At 33.6% G+C, this 19953-nt stretch overlaps 1 protein-coding gene across 14 annotated transcripts in view; it reads left to right on the top strand.

Moving 5' to 3' along the window:
• Nucleotides 1-19953, top strand: part of LOC134529594 (kinesin-like protein KIF13A) — a 150550-nt gene that overhangs the window by 10620 nt on the left and 119977 nt on the right. For all 14 annotated transcript variants that reach the window (XM_063363859.1, XM_063363860.1, XM_063363858.1 and 11 more), the window contains exons 2-4: nt 5885-5954; nt 7233-7396; nt 16506-16660. In XM_063363859.1, coding sequence (XP_063219929.1) covers nt 5885-5954; nt 7233-7396; nt 16506-16660 — 389 coding nt within the window. The remainder of the gene's footprint in view (nt 1-5884; nt 5955-7232; nt 7397-16505; nt 16661-19953) is intronic.

Below are 19953 nucleotides of genomic sequence, written 5' to 3'. Positions count from 1 at the left end.
TCTCAGTTTTTCGTGTTTCTTTTCCATTTCGGTGCCCCAGTCTTGTTTCTGAATGTCAACAATGCTTTCCCCCAGCTATTGCACCATTTGTCTCAGCTTTCTCACTTCCTCCTCCATTTTCTCCCGCTATTTCCACCTAGGCCTCAACGAATCTGCTCACCTGTTATGACTTACTTGTTCAGTGAGGTTTTTCTCCCTGCCTTTTAGCTTCCTTTCGATCTCCCCCTTCCATCTGCTCTACTCGTAGCATGTTTTATGTGCTTTGCCTCCTTCAACAATTTTCCTGTACAACATTTCCTTTAGCCAGCCTTGACCTTGAATTGCCATATTGCCTTCAAATCCCTTGTCGACCCCAGTATTTTCTACTCCCTCCTCCATTCCCTCTATATTTTCCTTTCCTGTTTCCTCCCCCTCTAATTTACTACCATTACATTCTCTACATTTCCATCGCCCCTCATCCTCTCCAAGCTGCTTGCATGGAGCCTTGCTCATTCATTCACATTTTGTGCGAAACCAATCCCCACAGCCATCGCACCGCAACCCCGGCCCCCTCCCCTGCCAAGCTCTTTTGTATTCCCCACAACCTGTCTTTGTAGTCATTTCCTTACCACTGGGTTTCATCTGCTTGTTTTTAGCTTAGCGCCCACCTTTATTGCACGCTTCCCAGTATTCTGTAACTCTTTACCTTTCCCTGCTTCTGCTTTATCTGTCTCCCTAACATCTCTGCACTTCGCCAATGACCCCTAATTACACTTGATTTGGTATTTATACTTGGGAAAACTTTCCACCTGATGAACACAATCCACTACATCCACCATCTATGGCCTTATTTATTTCAATGTTATTTTGTTATTTTCACAACAGATATAAATTGTTTTAACTAATCCTGTTAACCATAATCATATTAACTTTATTTGATTTTTAGCTTGATTTTAATAATGGAAGACTGAAATTAAATGTAAACAACAGCAACAACTTTACCAATGCTCTAGCTCTGTAACTTCACATTTTCAGAGGGTCCATCTAATATCCAACATTATTTTGACTGTTTCGAATTATTGACATCAACAGAAGGATTGAATTGTTGATTTATTTTTTTTTAACTTTTAGACAATATGTCTATAATATTAAATAACCAAAATTCATGGGAAAAAAAAATTTAATAGTCAGGGCATTGTATACTTCTTGGAAAAATCAGGAAATTGTAGAGGAAATACATATTAGATCAGATAATGGTTAGATATAGCCTTTTCTTATCGCTAACCTGTTAACTGTGCTGTGCACCTCTGTTTTTGTTGTGGTGCAATGGTGTTATTTTTGAGCAGTCATATTTTATGGCACGTGATCCTAAATTATGTCTGTGATGGTGCATTGCAGTGTGAAGTAAGAAACATGACTTTGTTTTGGTGTGTATTTTCCAGACTTTTATATTACTGTGTACACAGTTTTGTCACGACAGTGAAGATTTTGTAATGCAAAGCTATTTCATTGTTGGGAAATAGCCAAAAATTCATTTTGTTTTGTTTTAATAGAAATGTTACAGGTTTTTGCTAGGGAAAATTTTTTAGAGACCCAAAACAGTCAAGAGGCTTCAGAAATTGGTTGCGTAAGAGGGGGGGACTCATTGTCAACAGGCGGAAGCCCAATCGCAAGTGTAACAATCAATCAAAGAAAAATTCAGTGTACTTTGTGTACAGGTTTTTTTTACAGACACAGTGATAATGGTACAGCATTTAAACATGCAAATCCTCCCATTTGAAAAAAGTGTTAAATCAGGAGATGAGTTGATGTTGATTTTACAGTGTCAAGTTGGCAATAAGAATGAATTATAGTGCCTCAGTTTGAAATTAATCACAAATTAACTTTATAATACAGCATTACTGGTGTTATATATATGAAATCTAATATATTATTGTTTGTGATATATTTACAGCTTTAGATTTTAGTAATAAGTAATGTAGCAGTACATTACTACATGTTTATGCAAAATGTACATTTTTTTAACTGCTCAAATTGTTGTGAGGGCGATAGGCTGAAATATTCATATATATTATGCTCTAAATAATTTTGTATAAAATATAATTATCCCAAGTAAATTCATATGTCCTCAAAGCTGTGGCATGCAGAATGTGTCTGTGTTATTGACTAAATAGCTGTGTCTAAATTATAGTCTTTTGGCACTTATAAAGAAAACTGTTGAAAATAAAGGGTGCACATACTTAAATGCACTTCATCACATTTATTTTTAATGGACAGATCTATTGCAGTGATAAGTCACTGGACTTTTTAATGTTCTGTGCGTTTTCATCTTTAATGGCCTTGCCCTTGACTAAAAGTAAAACTCAATAAAAATAAAACAATTCTTTATAATTAGCTGTATGATAGATAAGAATCATTCAAATGCCTTTTAAGAGCAGTGAAATGGCTGCCTTGTTTACAATAGCTCCTGGCAACCATCCTAAGGGCGATACCGGACCAGGATATACGTGGAAATCTAATGGTTTCTTAAATAAATCAGAGTTAAACAAATTTGAAAAACTATGAAAAATCCTGTCCGCAAAAGAGCCGAGAATGGGAAACATAAAAAGAAACATTCATTTCAACTTAAAAATCAAAAAAATTATGTACAGTAAAAGTTACAATGAATAGTAAACATTTTTAAATGATGCTAAAATTTTAGTATTTTGCTAAATAATTAACATACAATGCATTTTAGTAATGTAAACATAAAAGTGCTTCATAACAAGGATACAGTACGGTACGTACTCAGAGACACTAAAAAAGCAACCATAAGACTAGAAACAAAGCGCGACAGAGACAAAAATTGCAACAATTGCCAGCTTACTGAGTGAGTTCAGAGAAGGCCTGTGGCGTTTTGCTGTATACTGCACACAATACACTCGTCAGTAGAGTTCAAATTTGCTCACTTGTAATAAAATACAGATTAACATATGTGCTGTATTTTTTCGTAGCATGCGCGGATAATAGGGAGTTTACTGTACCGCCTCACTTGTAATAAAATACAGATTAACATATGTGCTGTATTTTTTCGTAGCATGCGCGGATAATAGGGAGTTTACTGTACCGCCCAAACTTTGTAAACAACAAGCAGAGCTACAAAACAGAAGAGCTATTATAGGGTGTAAGTATTTAAAAAGGTTTTCAAAGTAATCATATACTTGTGCAAGCGAAAAATTGTACAACACCAATTAACAAAATCACATGGCCTTGACTTGATTTCATACTTAAAATGCAGCTTATATCTTAACTTAGTAACTATAAGCATAAAAGACTTGCGTGCATAGTTTAAAAACGAAAAAGCCAAGCCAGCTACCACAGAGACCATGCAATCACCAAGTACAACCAACAACCTTTGATCAATGATAAACCAGTCAAATAACCAAGTACAAAACAAATATTTGACCACATGTTAAATCGCAAGTCTCAAAGGTGATCATATAAAGAAAAACTAAACTATTCTTATCACCTAAAATTACAACTTGAAACTGTTACAATAAAATAGCCACAATAAAACAAAGTCTATAGTTAGTGGCACAGTGATATAAATCAGTTTATATCTTATTACCATGTAAACGGGCCCAAGAAACTAATGACAAAACTTATGCTGACTAAAGTCCATGGTCTAACAACAGCATTTAATTCGGATTTAAACTTGAAGTCAGTGTACTTTCGCTGCAATTACGGTGATGCTTTAGAGGCATACAAATGTGTGTTGTGCGCGGTTCTTGCATACAAAAACAACAGTTCCAAATTGCATTGCCAAGCCTGGGTTGGCCCCATCAGGTCCATCGCAAAAAGTCTGCGGCCTTCTGCATGTCATGATACTCGCGAACTGGCTCCATCGTCTGGCTGTGTTACAGACCTGCATTGCAGCACAACTAGTTTCTTCCTCCGCACTCAGACACTGATTCCAGCGCCTCTCGGTGGCGTATTATGCAAACAGTTCTCACAAACCAGTTAGCTGGTAAAAAAAACTTTGTCCCAAACAAAAATAAATAACTTAAAGAATTTTGTTAAATTACTAAAAAAAATATTAGGCCAACCAAACAGTCTTGCAGGAATAATTATTTAAACATTTAAAAGGAAAGTTAAAAAGGACTCCAGAATTGAAAGACAAAAGTTACCAACTGTGAGCAAAAGTAACTATCTGGTAACAAATACTAGCAGGGCTAGTTATTAAATTAATTTAATGTCGTGCAAATAACCAAATATAAATAAAAAATGTGAAAAGACTGTGGCACCCGCCACAGCATATAAGTGGTGTGTGTCTGTGAAGTTAAGGCTCTTGCCGTAGATCTATCTAGAGCCTTCAATACAACATTTTTGATGATCAAGCTAAATTTAACAATTTTATGCTTCAGTTTGCAAGCATTTATTTTTATTAGTTTCTTTTAATCATCTAAGATTGACTCCAAAATATTCATCTAAAGAAATAAAGTTTTGAAGCTATTATATGATATAAAATTGTGTATGTGCAAGTGGATGAGCATGCCGTTCCCTGAGAAAATTTAGCTGAAAGTATTCTTCATGACGGAAGAGTGCTAGAGGTCCATGGATTGCAACCCTGCTTTGCTACCATTTAAGTATCATACATTCTAAATATAAATGTTTTATCAGTTAAATAAAATGGTGCGTGCTGGTACAGGTTTGTACTCCTATAAATTACTTAGAATTTATTATGTTAAATTCCTTTTTTAAAAAATCACAAAGGTTTTTTTACACCCTTACACCCTTTAAATAAAGTAAATACTGATATTGCCTGGGAGAAAATGATGTACCTACTGAACGTTTTTTAAGTACTCATGATATCGTTTTGTGGTTACATAATGACATTACAATATATTGTTTGTTCGTCAAATTAACTTTTTTGCTAGGACAAAATTTATTTGATCGTAGTTTAAAATCCTGAGGAAAGAAGGCCGGTCTTTTACAAATTCTCTAGTGATATGATATATTATTAGTTGCAAGATTTATCTGGCAGGCCCTACTTCAAACTAAAAAATAAAATACATAATATAGGTAGTTTCATAAGCTGCAGTTAACCAGAAGCGAAGGAAGGATTTTGCAAACAGCGAAATCAAAATGAGAGTTTGAGCAGCATGATCATTGGAAGCTGGAAAAATCCAGCTTTAAGTTTAAGATTCATTTAAAGCATCTATTTTTTTTTTTTTTTAATAGTATGTTCGTTTCAACCCTGATATTTGTTTGAACTAATTTGGACTAGTTTTGAATGTGATGCGTAGGCCTAAGTTCTTTGTAATTATTAATAGTGATTGTAGAATTTTTTCAATTTTCATGCAAAAGAATAATTTAAGGATCAGTTTTAAGTTGCTATCACCTCATCCCTTTTAAAATTTAATCTTCATTATTGGAGAGCTAGGCAGCTGTAGATAATTCACTAATGGGTGACTTGTGAGGCAGTGTATATAGTGGTTGGCTGCATATGAAAAATGAAATTACAACTTTTTAAACAATAAAAACTTTATTTGATTAGTGAGTTTTCTAAACCATTTCTTTATTTTTTCTACAGATAGTGTGCAAAACATGGTAATCTCAAGTGGTGAAGAACATTGCAACATTCGTTAGCAACCTGAAGAGGGCTTAACTAGATTTGATGTGTTTGTAAACCAATTATGATTTACTATATAAATATCAAAACTGGATACTGAAAAACTTTTACATGTGAAATTTCATAGGAACTGGTTATTTGTACACAAAAACATGCACATACAGACAACCTATGAGAAGAATTACACACTCAAGTAGCTATCTCTAAGACTTTATTATTCAGGAATGGGCTGGATTTTGTCTTAATTCTTGGTGATTATGTTGCTTATAAGTTTTTTTTTTAATTTTTTTATAGAACTGGAGCTGGGAACGCAATGTGTGGTACAAATGGATGCTCATCAAACCATATTACATCACGTGGAGAGGTAAGTGCAGGAAAATGAGTGTAGGTACCTATGGTTGTCTGTTGCAGCTGAGTGTGCTTGGTATGGGCTCAGCCAGCACAACTGAGCACCGGCCTTCTCTTGTCTAATCTGTGCTGGCTGTGCCTCAGGTGGTAAATATGTGGATGCCTTCTCCAACAGCTTTTGAAATTCTTAATATTACCAGACTGCGGTGTGAAAAATTGTTATTACTTTGTAAAATGTTAGTATTGTCTGGCCATTTAAAGTATCATGAAGGTCTTTGGGAGGAACTGTAAGTAGTCAGTACTTGCGAGATATTTGGATAAACATTAAATAAACAAAGAATTTCCTTCAATCATTGGCAATCCTAAGAATTATGGCAGGTCATCTGTAGTTACTTGTACACAAGCAGACACACTAAATTTGTGTTGAAATGGTTGAATGAAATACTCTTATCTCATGCAGTAACCTCTTTGATGCAGCATATAGAGTTTGTGATCAAGTAAAAAGGTGTACTCTGACGTAAGGATTGGGTACGAACATAGTTTGATGTTACTTATTAATTTATTCATAGGCAATAAAAATCAGTAACTAATTCCAGTTACAAATCCTTAAAAATTAACAAGTAAAAACCAATGAAAAAAGGGGGAGGGGGAAATGGTTATTTATACTTTGCAGCAGGAGGAAATATAATCTCAACGATATTGACAATTTTTTTTGCATGTTTTGCATGTTAGTTTTTATTTTGCATGTCCAGTCAACGAATCGTGTTTAATTTTCTATACTACCTACATTCAAACAAATCTCGTAGTATCTTTGTGTTGAACCACTTGAAATTTTTTTTAAGAGACAATTATGTAACTATTTAAAGTTTAATAATATAGAGAGTATCAAGAAAATTGTGTTTTTATGTGTTTTTAACTAATGTTTTTAAAATGTTTCTGTCAAGTTTAAGATTTTCACAGTTTTCCATTGCCATTTTGTATTATTAATGTTCAATCAAAAGTTATCTTAGTTTTTGATTTTGTGGTTATATTCCACTGCTGTATATAAAACTATTAATGATATAATGTAAAAATAGTTTTATTTGTACCAGAGTGTTTCTGGAATAAAAAAAATTATGATTTTGGCTGATTTTGGTTTTTTATGGTTTCTATAAATCACTTGAAGTAAGTATAGCATGGTTCCAGTGCGTTTCTGCTGTCTATTATGAGTTGCTGAAAATGAGATCTAAATACATACTGTAAAATTTTTTTAATGTGGTGTGATATTAATAATTTTTGTAATATTTGTTTTCAGGAAGCAAATAAAAACATTTGCTTTTGATCACTGCTTTTATTCGCTAGATCCTTCAAGGGAAAATTTTGCAAGTCAAGAAATGGTTTTTGATTGCTTAGGCAGAGATATACTGGACAACGCATTCCATGGTTATAATGCATGCATCTTTGCATATGGCCAAACAGGTAGGCTGCTTTTTTGGAAACTACTATTTGTAATTGCATAAAGCTGTAAAGTGGTAATTAGTGTAGTGTTAAAATTATATTAATGATGTACATTAATTCTTTAAAACCATTTTACTAAAAAAGCAATCAGTGGTTATGTCTGATAAAATGTGACATTTTATGATCTCAATATGTGTTGTCATAATTGAATACTGAGTTGGTGCCCATGTGGTTTTGGAACAGATTTAGACTCCACTAAGTATTTTATACTGAGTTCTCGAGTAATTGAATTTAAACTGTGGCTATATTTATTTTTGAGGGTACACAGGCCAATAAGATTTATACTGAAGGATTTAAGGTAAAAGTCAATTTAAATTTGTTACACAGCATTTGCTTACACTTTTGAACATGTTTGCCAACTCTGTCACATTTAGATGTCTTATTTTACTGTATTGTTTTATTTGGGAGAAGTCTACCTATTCAAACAAATTTATATTTTAAAACACATTTGATTAAAGTTGTCGTAGGGGGGGGGGGGTTTCGGATGGACGAAAAGGAGTAATTTGGGCGCCACCACGTGGAAGGGCACGTGGACCCGGCTACGAACTCTCGGCTCAGGTCCGTGACGTGACCCGTGTGGGGCTAGGCTAATCTCCCCCCTCGTGCGTCGTGTTCGTGGGCTCTTGAGGCGTCCCACACGCCTCGGAACTCAGGGAATTATACACGTGACCACTGAACCACACATTCTGAGCTAGTGATTTTATTACACGGCACGTTACAAAAATGTTAAAAGAGTTTTACGTAAAGTACTAAAAAACACCGTTGCGGGTGATAACCAGTTTATAGGCTGACCAGGTCACCGCGTGGCCTGGTCTCGAGAGTCAATCACGTATTACGCGTACGAAATATCCGTAAACGGAAAACAAATATTTAGGCGAAAGAGTCTACCACCTGGAGTAGGCCTCGAAGAAATTAGAAGGTTTTAGATTTAGTTAAAGATACGACGGAAACTAATGAATCAGTGAACAAAAGAGATGAAGTCGAAAAGGTGCGCGGGCCGCCCCTACTCCAGGCGGCGAACGGAAACAGACTGACGAGACCAGAGCATCATGGCCGCCGGGAAGGGTTAAGTTCCAGCATTGTTACCGGGCAGCCGTCCGGTAACATACTTAATCAAACAAATATTATTTAAAAAACAAACATAATTTAAGTACACTTATTTATAATTAACAACCTTTCGTTATGGTGTTATTTCTTATTAAAGTTTAAAAACTATTGGCGGGTAGTTCTGCGGATGCCCGCATGGGGCGCTGCGCTGTCCTTACTTACTAAAACTTGAGGCTTGACAATTAGGGATATTTTATTACATAAAAAGGTTTATACATTATGTTTATTTTAATAAAAGAAAGGGGTCGTCGCACCGACTCTTGCCGGGCGCCCAACACACACACACACACACGCACGGGGCGGGAGGTTTGAATAGAGGGTGGTGGTGGGAGGAGAGGGGGGTCAGTTGCGACATGACGTGGCACATCGGGCTAAGGGAGGGCGTAGCCCCGGTCGACGTCAAAGTTACAGTTAGAAGCCTCTGAAGTGAATTTAGCAAAAATGCAATTCTCACTCGGTGCTTATTCCTAGTTTTTTATGACAACAATATGTGATACCTTGCTTGGATGGGTTTTTAGATGTCCCAGTAGTGTTGATGTTGTGGCTGAATCAAAAGAAACAAAATGCAGGTTGAATTTGCTTAAAAAGTATTTTTTTGAATTTTTTGCTGTAGCAATTTTAAGTGATTAAATCAGGCCTACTTCTGGGGTAATCCTTGACATCAAAAAATTCTTATTGATTTTACTACTAGCAAAGTAAAACATTAAAGAATAGTTTTAAAATCAATTTTACAAATTGACTAAAAAAAATTGGTTGTCTGTAAAGTCTGTTTATGGAGGATAGTTTAACGTGACAACGTCATAACAAAACATTGATGAAATGATTGCATACTTTTATGAATAAAATTTAATCATTTTTATTTTAATAATAAAATAATGAATACTTGAAATTATACTAGTTATCAGATTTTTAAAATGCAAGAATAATTAACCTTTATTGCCAAAATTGTTGTTGTAATAAGCAATGAAAACCACATTAACTTTTCACTTCACTTTATAAACAGTCAACGAAACAGTTCACCTGTAGATGACTTGTAATTAATTTTAAAAACTGGTGTTTAGCTATAAAGTTTAAATATAATTATGAAAAAGTTTTCATATAAATAAACTGTAATCAATTATCTATCATCAATTATATGAATCACCATAATTTTTTAGTCAATTGTAACATAACCTATTATTACTGCACTCACCGACAGCGTAACGGAACACAGCATAATGGAACAATGAGCGTAACGGAACACAGAGTAACGGATCAATGAGCGTAATGGGACACAGTGTAACGGAACAATGTGCGTAACGGGACACTTTTTTGTGCGTGCAGCCGGCGTTCATCGATTTATTAGACGTCACGTCAAAAAGGGAAGGAAAAAAAAAGATAATTTCTAAAACGTGATTAAAGTCAATAGTTAAGTAGCTAATTAATAAAGAACATTTTAGTACAATATTTAATTATTTTGAATAATAAACGTAACTTACATGAGGGTGTTTTCAGAACCTTTCTACAAATTTTGCAGATACAAGTTTTTTTATCATCACTCCTGTCAAAGAACAAATATATTACATTCGCCGGCATACTTGGAGACTGTTTGCTTGTACTGGGGATAGGATTGTCTTCATGATCACGCTTGCGTGCAACCGATATCACGTCCATCATGTTTAGTTTTTCATATTAACAAAATCAGTATGCTCCGGAACGTATGTTAACCTAGCGGATAAAAACACTATCAATGCCGTGTCTCGTGTACTATGTGCGTTCAGTAAAAAAAAAACCTCCCGCCATTCCGTAGTTTCGATGTTAAAACAAATGCTAAAAGTCAAATATCGTGTTGGAATGTTGGAATTGGCATAAACAGAAATTTTGTTGAGATAGTTTACTTACCAATTTCAACATTTGCGGCAGAAATCAGTACGTTGATACACCGAAAACCATATATTAAAGGATTTGGAATAATCTTTATTGTGTAAGGAAACAAAATATAAAAAAAAAAAGTATCCACCACTATTTATTTACATTTCGTTTAGCCTTATTTTTGGTTAAGATCATAAGGCTCACTTCAATAGTTTCGGACCACAAATAATTAAATATTTTAACTTCATCAATGCAATCATTTGTAACTACCCAAAAACTCTTTATTGCTGAAACTGAAAGTAACGTTTACGTAATTTAATATTGAGATAATTATTTGGACACGCACAATCACATGATGATGCTACTAGGATGGCCAACCAATGCTATTAGAAATCTTAAGACTTAATATTGTTAAAATGTATAAATATAATTCCCAAATATCCTTTTTTGATATGTACATTAAGTAATAACTGCATTATTTTTGTGTGTTTAGAATGAAACAAATATTTATGTTATTACTTTTTACCATTTCATCGGAGCACGACGCAAATGTGCTTTTTTAAAAATCATGTCACGTTGGCCAACCTGCATGAAATTGTTAAAATAAGATGTCGCTGCCGACCGTCGCCGTATATATTATTTAAATTACTTTTGCTTATGAAGTAACAAATATACGGTTATAAACTCTGTTTTACTGTAATAAAGTGATATTATATTTACGCCAATCATCGTTACAATATTGTTGAATGATGCCTCAAGATAATTGACAAGTTATTCATGATTCCTTCGAAAAAAATTCTTGGTTTTAACTTCGAACCGAAGTCTGCAAGCTCCGATTCAACTTTGACTTTTTCGAAGTTTCGAACACCTCTACCGCATATACATAAAAGTAGTCATGTGGTACATTTAACGTATTACACACATATGACTGCCTATAGTAAAAATCCTTATTTATGTATTTGTAATATGTGTAGCAACAGTTTTAAAATTTAAGGGGTAGGCACAACATAAAAAAAAAACACAACATACATAAAATGATAATACACAAAGGACACAAGCACAAATGACACAACATAAACAAATATAGATTAATCTAAAAAATTATAGCAGTAACAACATTTGCCAATACAACGTACAAAGTAATTCACTACAAAAAAAAACTACAGTATTAAATAGACAAGTACTAATGTATGAGTAAATAAAGTAAAATCTATAACTAATAACAGTTCAAATTTATTTGAAAAATAAAGAATACCATATTATTAAAGACTAAGTGTACAGTAAGATGCATTTTCAATTGTATTAAAGTTTGAAATTAATCTGTAAATAAGATTGTTGTTTTTGTGTAGGGTACACAGAGAAGATAGCAGGCAACTTAAATTGGTTGACTCTCAAACCAGTATTCATAAGGACATAATTGCATTTGATTTTATAGTTATAACATTTTTGAACAAAACAAGCATCTAGTTGAATTTTACGATCTGAAAGAAGAGTTAAGAGTTTGTTGGGGAAGCTACTTTATATTAATTAGTTTAATATGTTTTGAATTTTGTTTTATTACAATCTGTTGTGTTCATATTATTCCAAATAATAAAGCAATATTTTAATCTCATTATAATTAATGCAAAATAAAGTGATAGGATTGAATCAGAATTATTAGCATAAAAAGTAAAGTATTTTATTAGGGCCAAGATTCTATGGGAGAAAGAATATAAATAGTCTATATGTTTATGAAAGTATAATTTAGAGTCTAAAATGATGCCAAGATTTTTAATGCAGTAGGTTTTAGAGATTTTCAAATTGTTTATTACAGTTATAATTGACTGGATAAATTTTTCTGGTGAAGGTAAATAGTTTTATTTGTGTTAAGAGTAACCAGATTTCTAGTACACCAATTTTAACTTAAATAGTGCCATTTTGGAGTAGACTGTATTCATTTAGTGAATTAATTTTCATGTAGATTTTAAGATCATCTTTAAAAAGAATGCCTGTTGAGTGATTGAGAACATTGGTGATGTCATTAATAAAGATGTTAAAAAGTAGATTTGAAAGTGTACCACCCTGTGGAACACCAGAACTCTCAAGAAATGGAGAGGAATTAATATTATTTAAGGATATATTTATTTCTATTCTTTAGAAAACTGGAGAACTAATTAAATAATTAAACCAAAGTTACTTAACTTTTTGTGTAGTAATGAATGATTGTATCAAAAGCCTTGGCTAGATCGAAATAGCAGGTATCGGCCTAACCTCTGTTTGTAACTTCAATATAGATGGGATTTAGAAATGTAATTAGATTAGAAGAGGTTGACATTCTAGGTCTGAAACCATGTTGAATACATGATATTTTATTACTGAGTTCAAATTTTAGGAATTTAAATATAATTTGTTCAAAAACTTTTGAAAAATCATTAGAGATTAGTCCATAATATGAAATAGATAATTTAGAATAATTTTTGTAAATAGGAATTATTTTCACAAATTACCATTTGCTAGGAAAAACTTGAGACATTAAAAAAGGGGTAGTAAATGAGAACAACCTTTTAGAATGAAATTGGGAATCCCGTTGGGACTGGTTGATCTAGAATATTTTAAAGCCCTAATACCCAATAGTACAAGACTTTCAGTAATATTAGGAACAAATATAGTATTGAGACATGTGTCCATTTTAGGAACTTGGTGATTGCAACTAAATGGTAAATATACATTAGAAAATATTGAGCAAACATATTTGATAACACTGCAAGATCACTAATAGTATCACCATTGGATTTTAGTGATATGTGTTCATAATCACCATCAGTCATTAATTTTATGTAATGCCAAAAGTTTTTGGGATTATACTTGTTATTGTTGATCATTCAAGTTCATTGAATTTTATCTCTTTTAAATAAAAATTTTACTTGTTTGTGAAAATGAGAAAAACATGAATAATAATACATGTTGTTACTTCGTTTGTAGAGTTTATGGAAATGTTTCTTTGAATTAAAAGCTTGGATTAGTTCATTAGAAAACCAAGCAGGATGTTTAGATGTTTTTTATATGAAGAGGAAAGACGCCGTTTATATTACCGTTAATACAAGTGTATAATTAATCAAATTCATTGACATCATTACACTTATAAAAATTAGCCCAATCATGGTGTTTTAATTGAATTGTAAAAACCAAGAAAACTGCCGTTTTTATAATATCTTAGCACAGGAGATACTGTCCACTGTTATGTTGATGGATAAAGCGGGGTGATATATATCTTCTTTGATAATTGCTTCTATAGCATGTGTAATGGTACATGTAGAAATATTAAATAGAATACTAAAAAATTTTGCATTGGCTTAGTATTATTGTATTGAATAAGACTGAGACTTGAAGTAAAGTTGAGTAAGAACTGAGACTTTGTTTTAATGTGGTGATGGAGGTTGTTTTCAGTATTATTATTTAACCAATCGACACGAGTAATGTTAAAATCACCAAGTACCAACAAATTAACTTGACAGGTGACAAATTGGCTTGGTATGTTTTAGAGGTTACATTAGGAGGTATGTAAACATCGCAGAGTGAGAAAATTGGAAGGTGAGATTTTGATTTTAAGCTAAACAGCTTCAATTCACAGGAAATCAAAATTATCAATATGTTGAACAGATAAAAATTTATATTTTTTAACCGCAATTAAAGCACTGCCACTTCTATTCTTCAAAGTAAGTAGCTAGTTCCTGTCATTTTTAAATAAATATAGTTTAAAAAACTAAAAAACATGCTTTTAAAGAATATCAAACTAAAAAGTTAAAAATAAATATAGTTACAAAAACTAAAGAAACATGCTTTTAAAGATTATCAAACTAAAAAGTAAAAAATAATTTTAAAATTAAATTTATGACAATAGTATATAAGCAATACTAGTATAAATGAGAAAAAAGCTTGAGGCGCTTTGTGCCATATTTTTTTAATATTAAGCGCCCCATGCTTTTTTCTCATTTATACTAGTATTGCTTATATACTATTGTCATAAATTTAATTTTAAAATTATTTTTTACTTTTTAGTTTGATAATCTTTAAAAGCATGTTTCTTTAGTTTTTTTAACTATATTTATTTTTAACTTTTTAGTTTGATATTCTTTAAAAGCATGTTTTTTAGTTTTTTAAACTATATTTATTTTTAACTTTTTAGTTTGATATTCTTTAAAAGCATGTTTTTTTAGTTTTTTAAACTATATTTATGTATAATTATCATAGGGAAATGAGTTACCGACACTACCTATTACCATCTGAGATAACTATTTGGAGTTGCAACGTCACAAAGAAATGGTAAAGTCTCTACGAATCATTTGCAGTTAGATGTATGGATATAATATTAGAATTTACCGGGGAAAAAAAAAAACATTTTTTTTTTCGGCGTGGCCGGGAGTAGAACCCACGATCTTTGAATCTGAAAGCTGACGTCACAGAAGTCGCGCGCCTTAGACCGCTCGGCTAACGAACGTAATGAAATGGGTGGGACATTTTACTGTGATGAGTCACTCACTCTTAGTCGAAAGAGTTACAGACGGACAGACAGAGTTACAGACGGACAGACAAACATACAGGTGAAGCTAATATAAAGCATGTAAAATAAGGTATTGGTCTGTGAAATAATGCAAGTTAATACTGTTTTCACTTAAACAAGTTTCTGTGAGACAAATAATGTCATTTGTGGAGTTAACAAAGTTTTTGAAAAATTCGAAAGATTTTGTTCAAAGTCCCCTGATGTTTTGGTAAGCAGTTATCCAATCTTTGTTAGATGACTGCACTGAAGGATTCCACAAACACTTTCAACAAAAAACCAAAATATATTTACCAATTATCAAGACTAAGTGATAGTGTTGTATTTTTCTTCAGATACCAAAGTCATGTTTATAAAATTTGGGGCAGAGGGTCTGTAATGTTACAGCTCTTAACTCTGCTAATATAATAATGTGAATCAAAGAAATAAAATATATTACAGGAAATTTATGAAATATAATGAACACATTTAGAAATTCCTCTCAAAATACCATTTTCTTTGCATGCTTTTCACAGATATCATTCTTTATATCTTTTATTTTCGTTTAGCTCAGACATCTAAGAGCATTCACAAAACAACTACAGTTATCCAAGAAAACATGTCAATTATATCATCTGTTTTATCATCTGTTTCACTGGCTTCACCTGCCCTCTTTAGGTCCATACAGTGAGAGTGTGCACGACTACATGGAGAACTGAACTCTTGAGCAACCTATGCAGGCCTACATACATACCTGTTCTGATTTTATACTCTATGGCTTTTCATGAGAATGCAGTGTTCTGAAAAATCCACATGTCATGTCTGCAATACAGTGCACATAGTGTATAAAAAAATTCAATATATTTATAAGGTGGATGAAACTTACAATATAATTATATACCTTTTATGTAGGGTTAGAAGATAAATAGCAGAAAATATAGTTCAATTTTGTTTTATAGAATGCTGCTGATACCTAATGTTAATACAATCTTAAGGAACTCGCAAAAGTTCATGTTGGTACATTTGTAAATTTATTGATTAACTGAATTTCTACACTATCATACTTAAAAAAAAATACTTGTTCACGTGCAAAAACTGTGTTAAAATTTTGTAGACATGTATTTGCTCTGTTTCCTTAAAAGGCTTTATTTTGTAACTCATTAATTCACAAATTTTACTAGGGGTTTGTGCCTTAAGATGAGTTTCTTTGTCTTTTTTAAGGTTGTCTCCTTTCTTAAGAAAATTTTCATAATTCTTAGCAAAATATAACAAATTATTTCGTTCATAAATTTAGAAAGGTAAGATCTGGATTATAATTCCGGACCAGCCATTTAGATTTTGGTTTTTCAGGGTTTTCTTCCAAAAAGTTTCCAGACCATGAGCAATTCCTTGTCTGAATTGTGTAATTATATATATATATATATATTTTTTTTTTTGTGCCAAATGACTTCGTTGTCAATGTGATGTGAAACCTAAATACGTAAAATAATATTTGTAGTATTTTCTGCAGGTGGAATAAAATCTGTTTTTTTGCAGATTACTAACTCAACTTATGTGAGTTTTAGTTTTATTGTGAGAAATTTTGTGGTGTTGCAGGTTCAGGGAAATCTTACACCATGATGGGAGGTCAAGATAGCAAGGGTATTATTCCTCGTTTATGTGATTCTTTGTTTGATCTTATTGCTAAAAAACAAAGTACAGAATTAACATACAAAGTTGAGGTCAGCTATATGGAAATTTACAATGAAAAGGTGGGTACAAAATATTATCGTTGCAGATTTATTGTTACATTCTCGTGTCATCCATGCACAAATATTTTATTACTATCTGGCCATCCTCAAAGGTTTAGTGGGTTAGTGTCTCACATCGAGGATGGATGTATTTAAAATTGATTAGTTTGTTAGCTGTTTCCTTTCAGCCCTCTGGCATAAGATGGTAATAGTAATGCCCAGTAATAAAGTCTTATGTTTTAATGTGTTGTAATCATTCTTCCGGGGTATGCCTGACCTGGCTCTGGACTTGGAAAGTCTCACCCACTCTTTTGGGGTACAACGGAGCGCATGTGTCATTAACCACCACTTGTCAGTCAACTCCTGTTACCTCCACCTGGCTCATGTGTAATGAGTTACTGTGCCACATGTGCATCATCGGCTTGCTGTCTACGCCAATATTCGTCAAGAAGGGTTTCAGCGATCACCCCAGTGCGTACTGCTATTGACAGGCTAGAAGATATTTCAGCGGGCTTTTGTGGAGGGTATAAAAGAGTTCTTGCGAACAGTGCAGGGGTTCAGCTGAGAGGCTGGTAGCCGATTCTGTGATACAGACGAGTCTGAGGCTGTCTCTGTTGGTAGTGATACCAGCTAGTTCTGTGGTTGGCTGTAATAGTAAGTAGGCGAGTTCTCCGGCGACAAGCGACTATGAAGTTAAGAAATACTGTGGCATCTCATCAGCCAGCTCTGAACAACACACAGACATGAGGCCTTCTTGTATAGCCTGAGACACAAAAGGTGCTGCTAAGCTCTATGAGTGGTTTTGTCAACACTCCATTCCCTAAAAATGATGCAATCATGTCCACATCCTCAGGAATTGTTTGAATTGAGGAAGTGAACTGCCATCTGGCTGAACACATGGGAGAAGAGGGAATAGCAACCATTGTTTCAATAATTTTCAAGATGTAAAATTTTAATGCAAGAAGAAGGTTTTCACCCTGGCACACACCAGCAACCCCATGAAGTTTGGGAGCAGTAAGCTAATTGTGGATCCCCTAATGCTATTCCATATGCTGTGCATAGTCAAACAGTCTGATGAGGATTCAAAGGAATATTTGAGGTTTAGTGATTTCCGTATCCCATGCCGCTATTTCCAGAAGAGAGTTTGCACAAGAGGATCAAATCCTCATTTAATGAAGTGTTCAAAATACAAAAGAAAAAATCCCTAATGGAAGCAAATATATTGTGATTGAGGGTGATCATTTACTGCATAAAGTAGTGTGGCATTGACAAAATTATTTTGCAGCCATTGCAGACACCTACTTGAAATATTTTCAAATCCATTATATCTGAGTTATCTTTGATGGTTATCCTTCAGACGCTGATCAAACAAGCATTAAGAATCGTCCGGGCTACCCGTCATCTCCTGATGTCATCTTTGATAAAACTGTTTGCAACATTTCCAAGAAACTTATCTCGCCAATGATAACAAGAGGCGCTTCATAGGATTTCTGAAAGAAGTGGTATGAATTGGTAAAAGTTGGCATACAAGTGAAACAGGCTGTTGAAGATGAAGATCTTGATTGTTAGCACTGCCATTTCAATGGCATCTCAAAATGACACTGTTTGTAGTTGGGGATGACATAGACTTCCTTATTCTCCTCACTGCATTACCATCCCCTCACAAAAATAAAACTCAGAAAGTGTGGAAGATGCAAAGTTGCAGATATCATCTACTCAAGCCAGTCATTTTGCCACAACTTCTTTCTCCTACATGCTGCTGCTGTTCATCCATGCTTTGAGTGGCTGTGACTCAACATCTGCAGTTTTTGGCCATGGGAAAAATCACTTCTGGCTGATTTTGAAGGATCCTGAACTAGAAGAGGAGGCTAAAGTATTTCTGACCCCTCAAGCTATATCAGGAGAAGTAGCTGAAGTGGACCAATGTTTTCTGGTTCACTTGAATGGAGGAGACATTGCTATACAAACTCTTGACTAACTTTGGCATTGAATATTTGTAAAAGTTGCAGCAAGAACAAAATTCAACTTAGCATGGTTGCCTCCAACCAATGATGCGGCTCAAAGTTATGCCATATGAAGTTCAGGCATGGCTCGGTGAATAAAAAAACCCTTTGAAGTGGGACTGGGTGAACACTCCAAGGGGCCTCTTTCCCCTAAAAGCCAAGAAGGAGCCAGCTCCAGAATCAATCCTGAAAAGCATTTCCTGTAGGGTACCTGCAAGAAGGAGGGTTTAAATGCTTGTGGCTGCCGAAAAGCAGGACTAAAATGCACAACCATCTACAAGCCATGCAAATGGCAATTGTGTGAAAACATACTACCAACTGTCCTGTCCTCTGACACTAAGGATGATGACACTCCTGATGAGCCCTTAATTTGATTTTGGATAAAGATGCTAAAGTGAACATTTTCAACACTAGACAAATTGTGAACATCACTGACTAAATAGCTGACGTCAACTTCCCAGGTCCCTCTAAGTGCCAGAAACTAAGAATAAACGAGTGAATGTTTTTCTTGTTTTTGTATTTTTTGATTATTTCACCAAAAATACAGCTAAATAAAGCTTTTTGTATGTAACCGAGTTTTCCATGTTGTAATTTAATCCTACCTAACTTTTATATACATCTATGTATTCAATCGTTGCTGAACATATATTTTTAAAACCTCTGTATTTTGTGATGGGGAGGTAGCAGAATGTTTAAGTACTCGACAAGTTGCAAATTAACTCTAGTTTAACCGTTGCCCTATGTAGTTGTACTGTAGGTTTGCTCATTTTAAAAAAGCTACTGAATAAAAGTAGGTGTAAAGTTAACATTTTTTTATATTTTGGGCAAAATTTTGTTAAATTTGGAGAGCTGTATTCACGGAACTATTCAAGGCAGAAAACTCAATTTGGTCTTGAACTAGCAAATTTAGTCAACTTTCAGAATGAAAAGTACAAACTATGTTGTCAGATGTGTATTTTGGTCGATGAGCAAAAACAGAATGCACTGTGGCAAAAACATTTGCCGGCAATATGTCAGAAATCATTCATGAAACCATCCCAGACATCATATTAAAAAAATATTTGTACCGAAAATTTTGCATCTATTCTTGACTATTTGACTGGACTATTAGCTGCATTCTTTTAACCTCTTGTGTTTGCCGTGATGTTGTTTAGTAAAAGGCAACTACAGGTGTGGAAAATTGGAGATACCCTGGATATTGGGGTCATTTTAAGAAAAATTATTGGGAAAATAATTAAGGAATTACTTGATGTAAAATATGTTTTAATGTAAGATTGCATTGCAAGATGCAAATGGTTCTGATAATTTTTT

The sequence above is a fragment of the Bacillus rossius genome, chromosome 2 (assembly GCF_032445375.1).
Source record: "Bacillus rossius redtenbacheri isolate Brsri chromosome 2, Brsri_v3, whole genome shotgun sequence".
Classification (NCBI taxonomy): Eukaryota; Metazoa; Arthropoda; class Insecta; order Phasmatodea; family Bacillidae; genus Bacillus; species Bacillus rossius.
The sequence above is the reverse complement of the archived record's forward strand: the minus strand, read 5'-3'. Positions and strand labels throughout refer to the sequence as shown.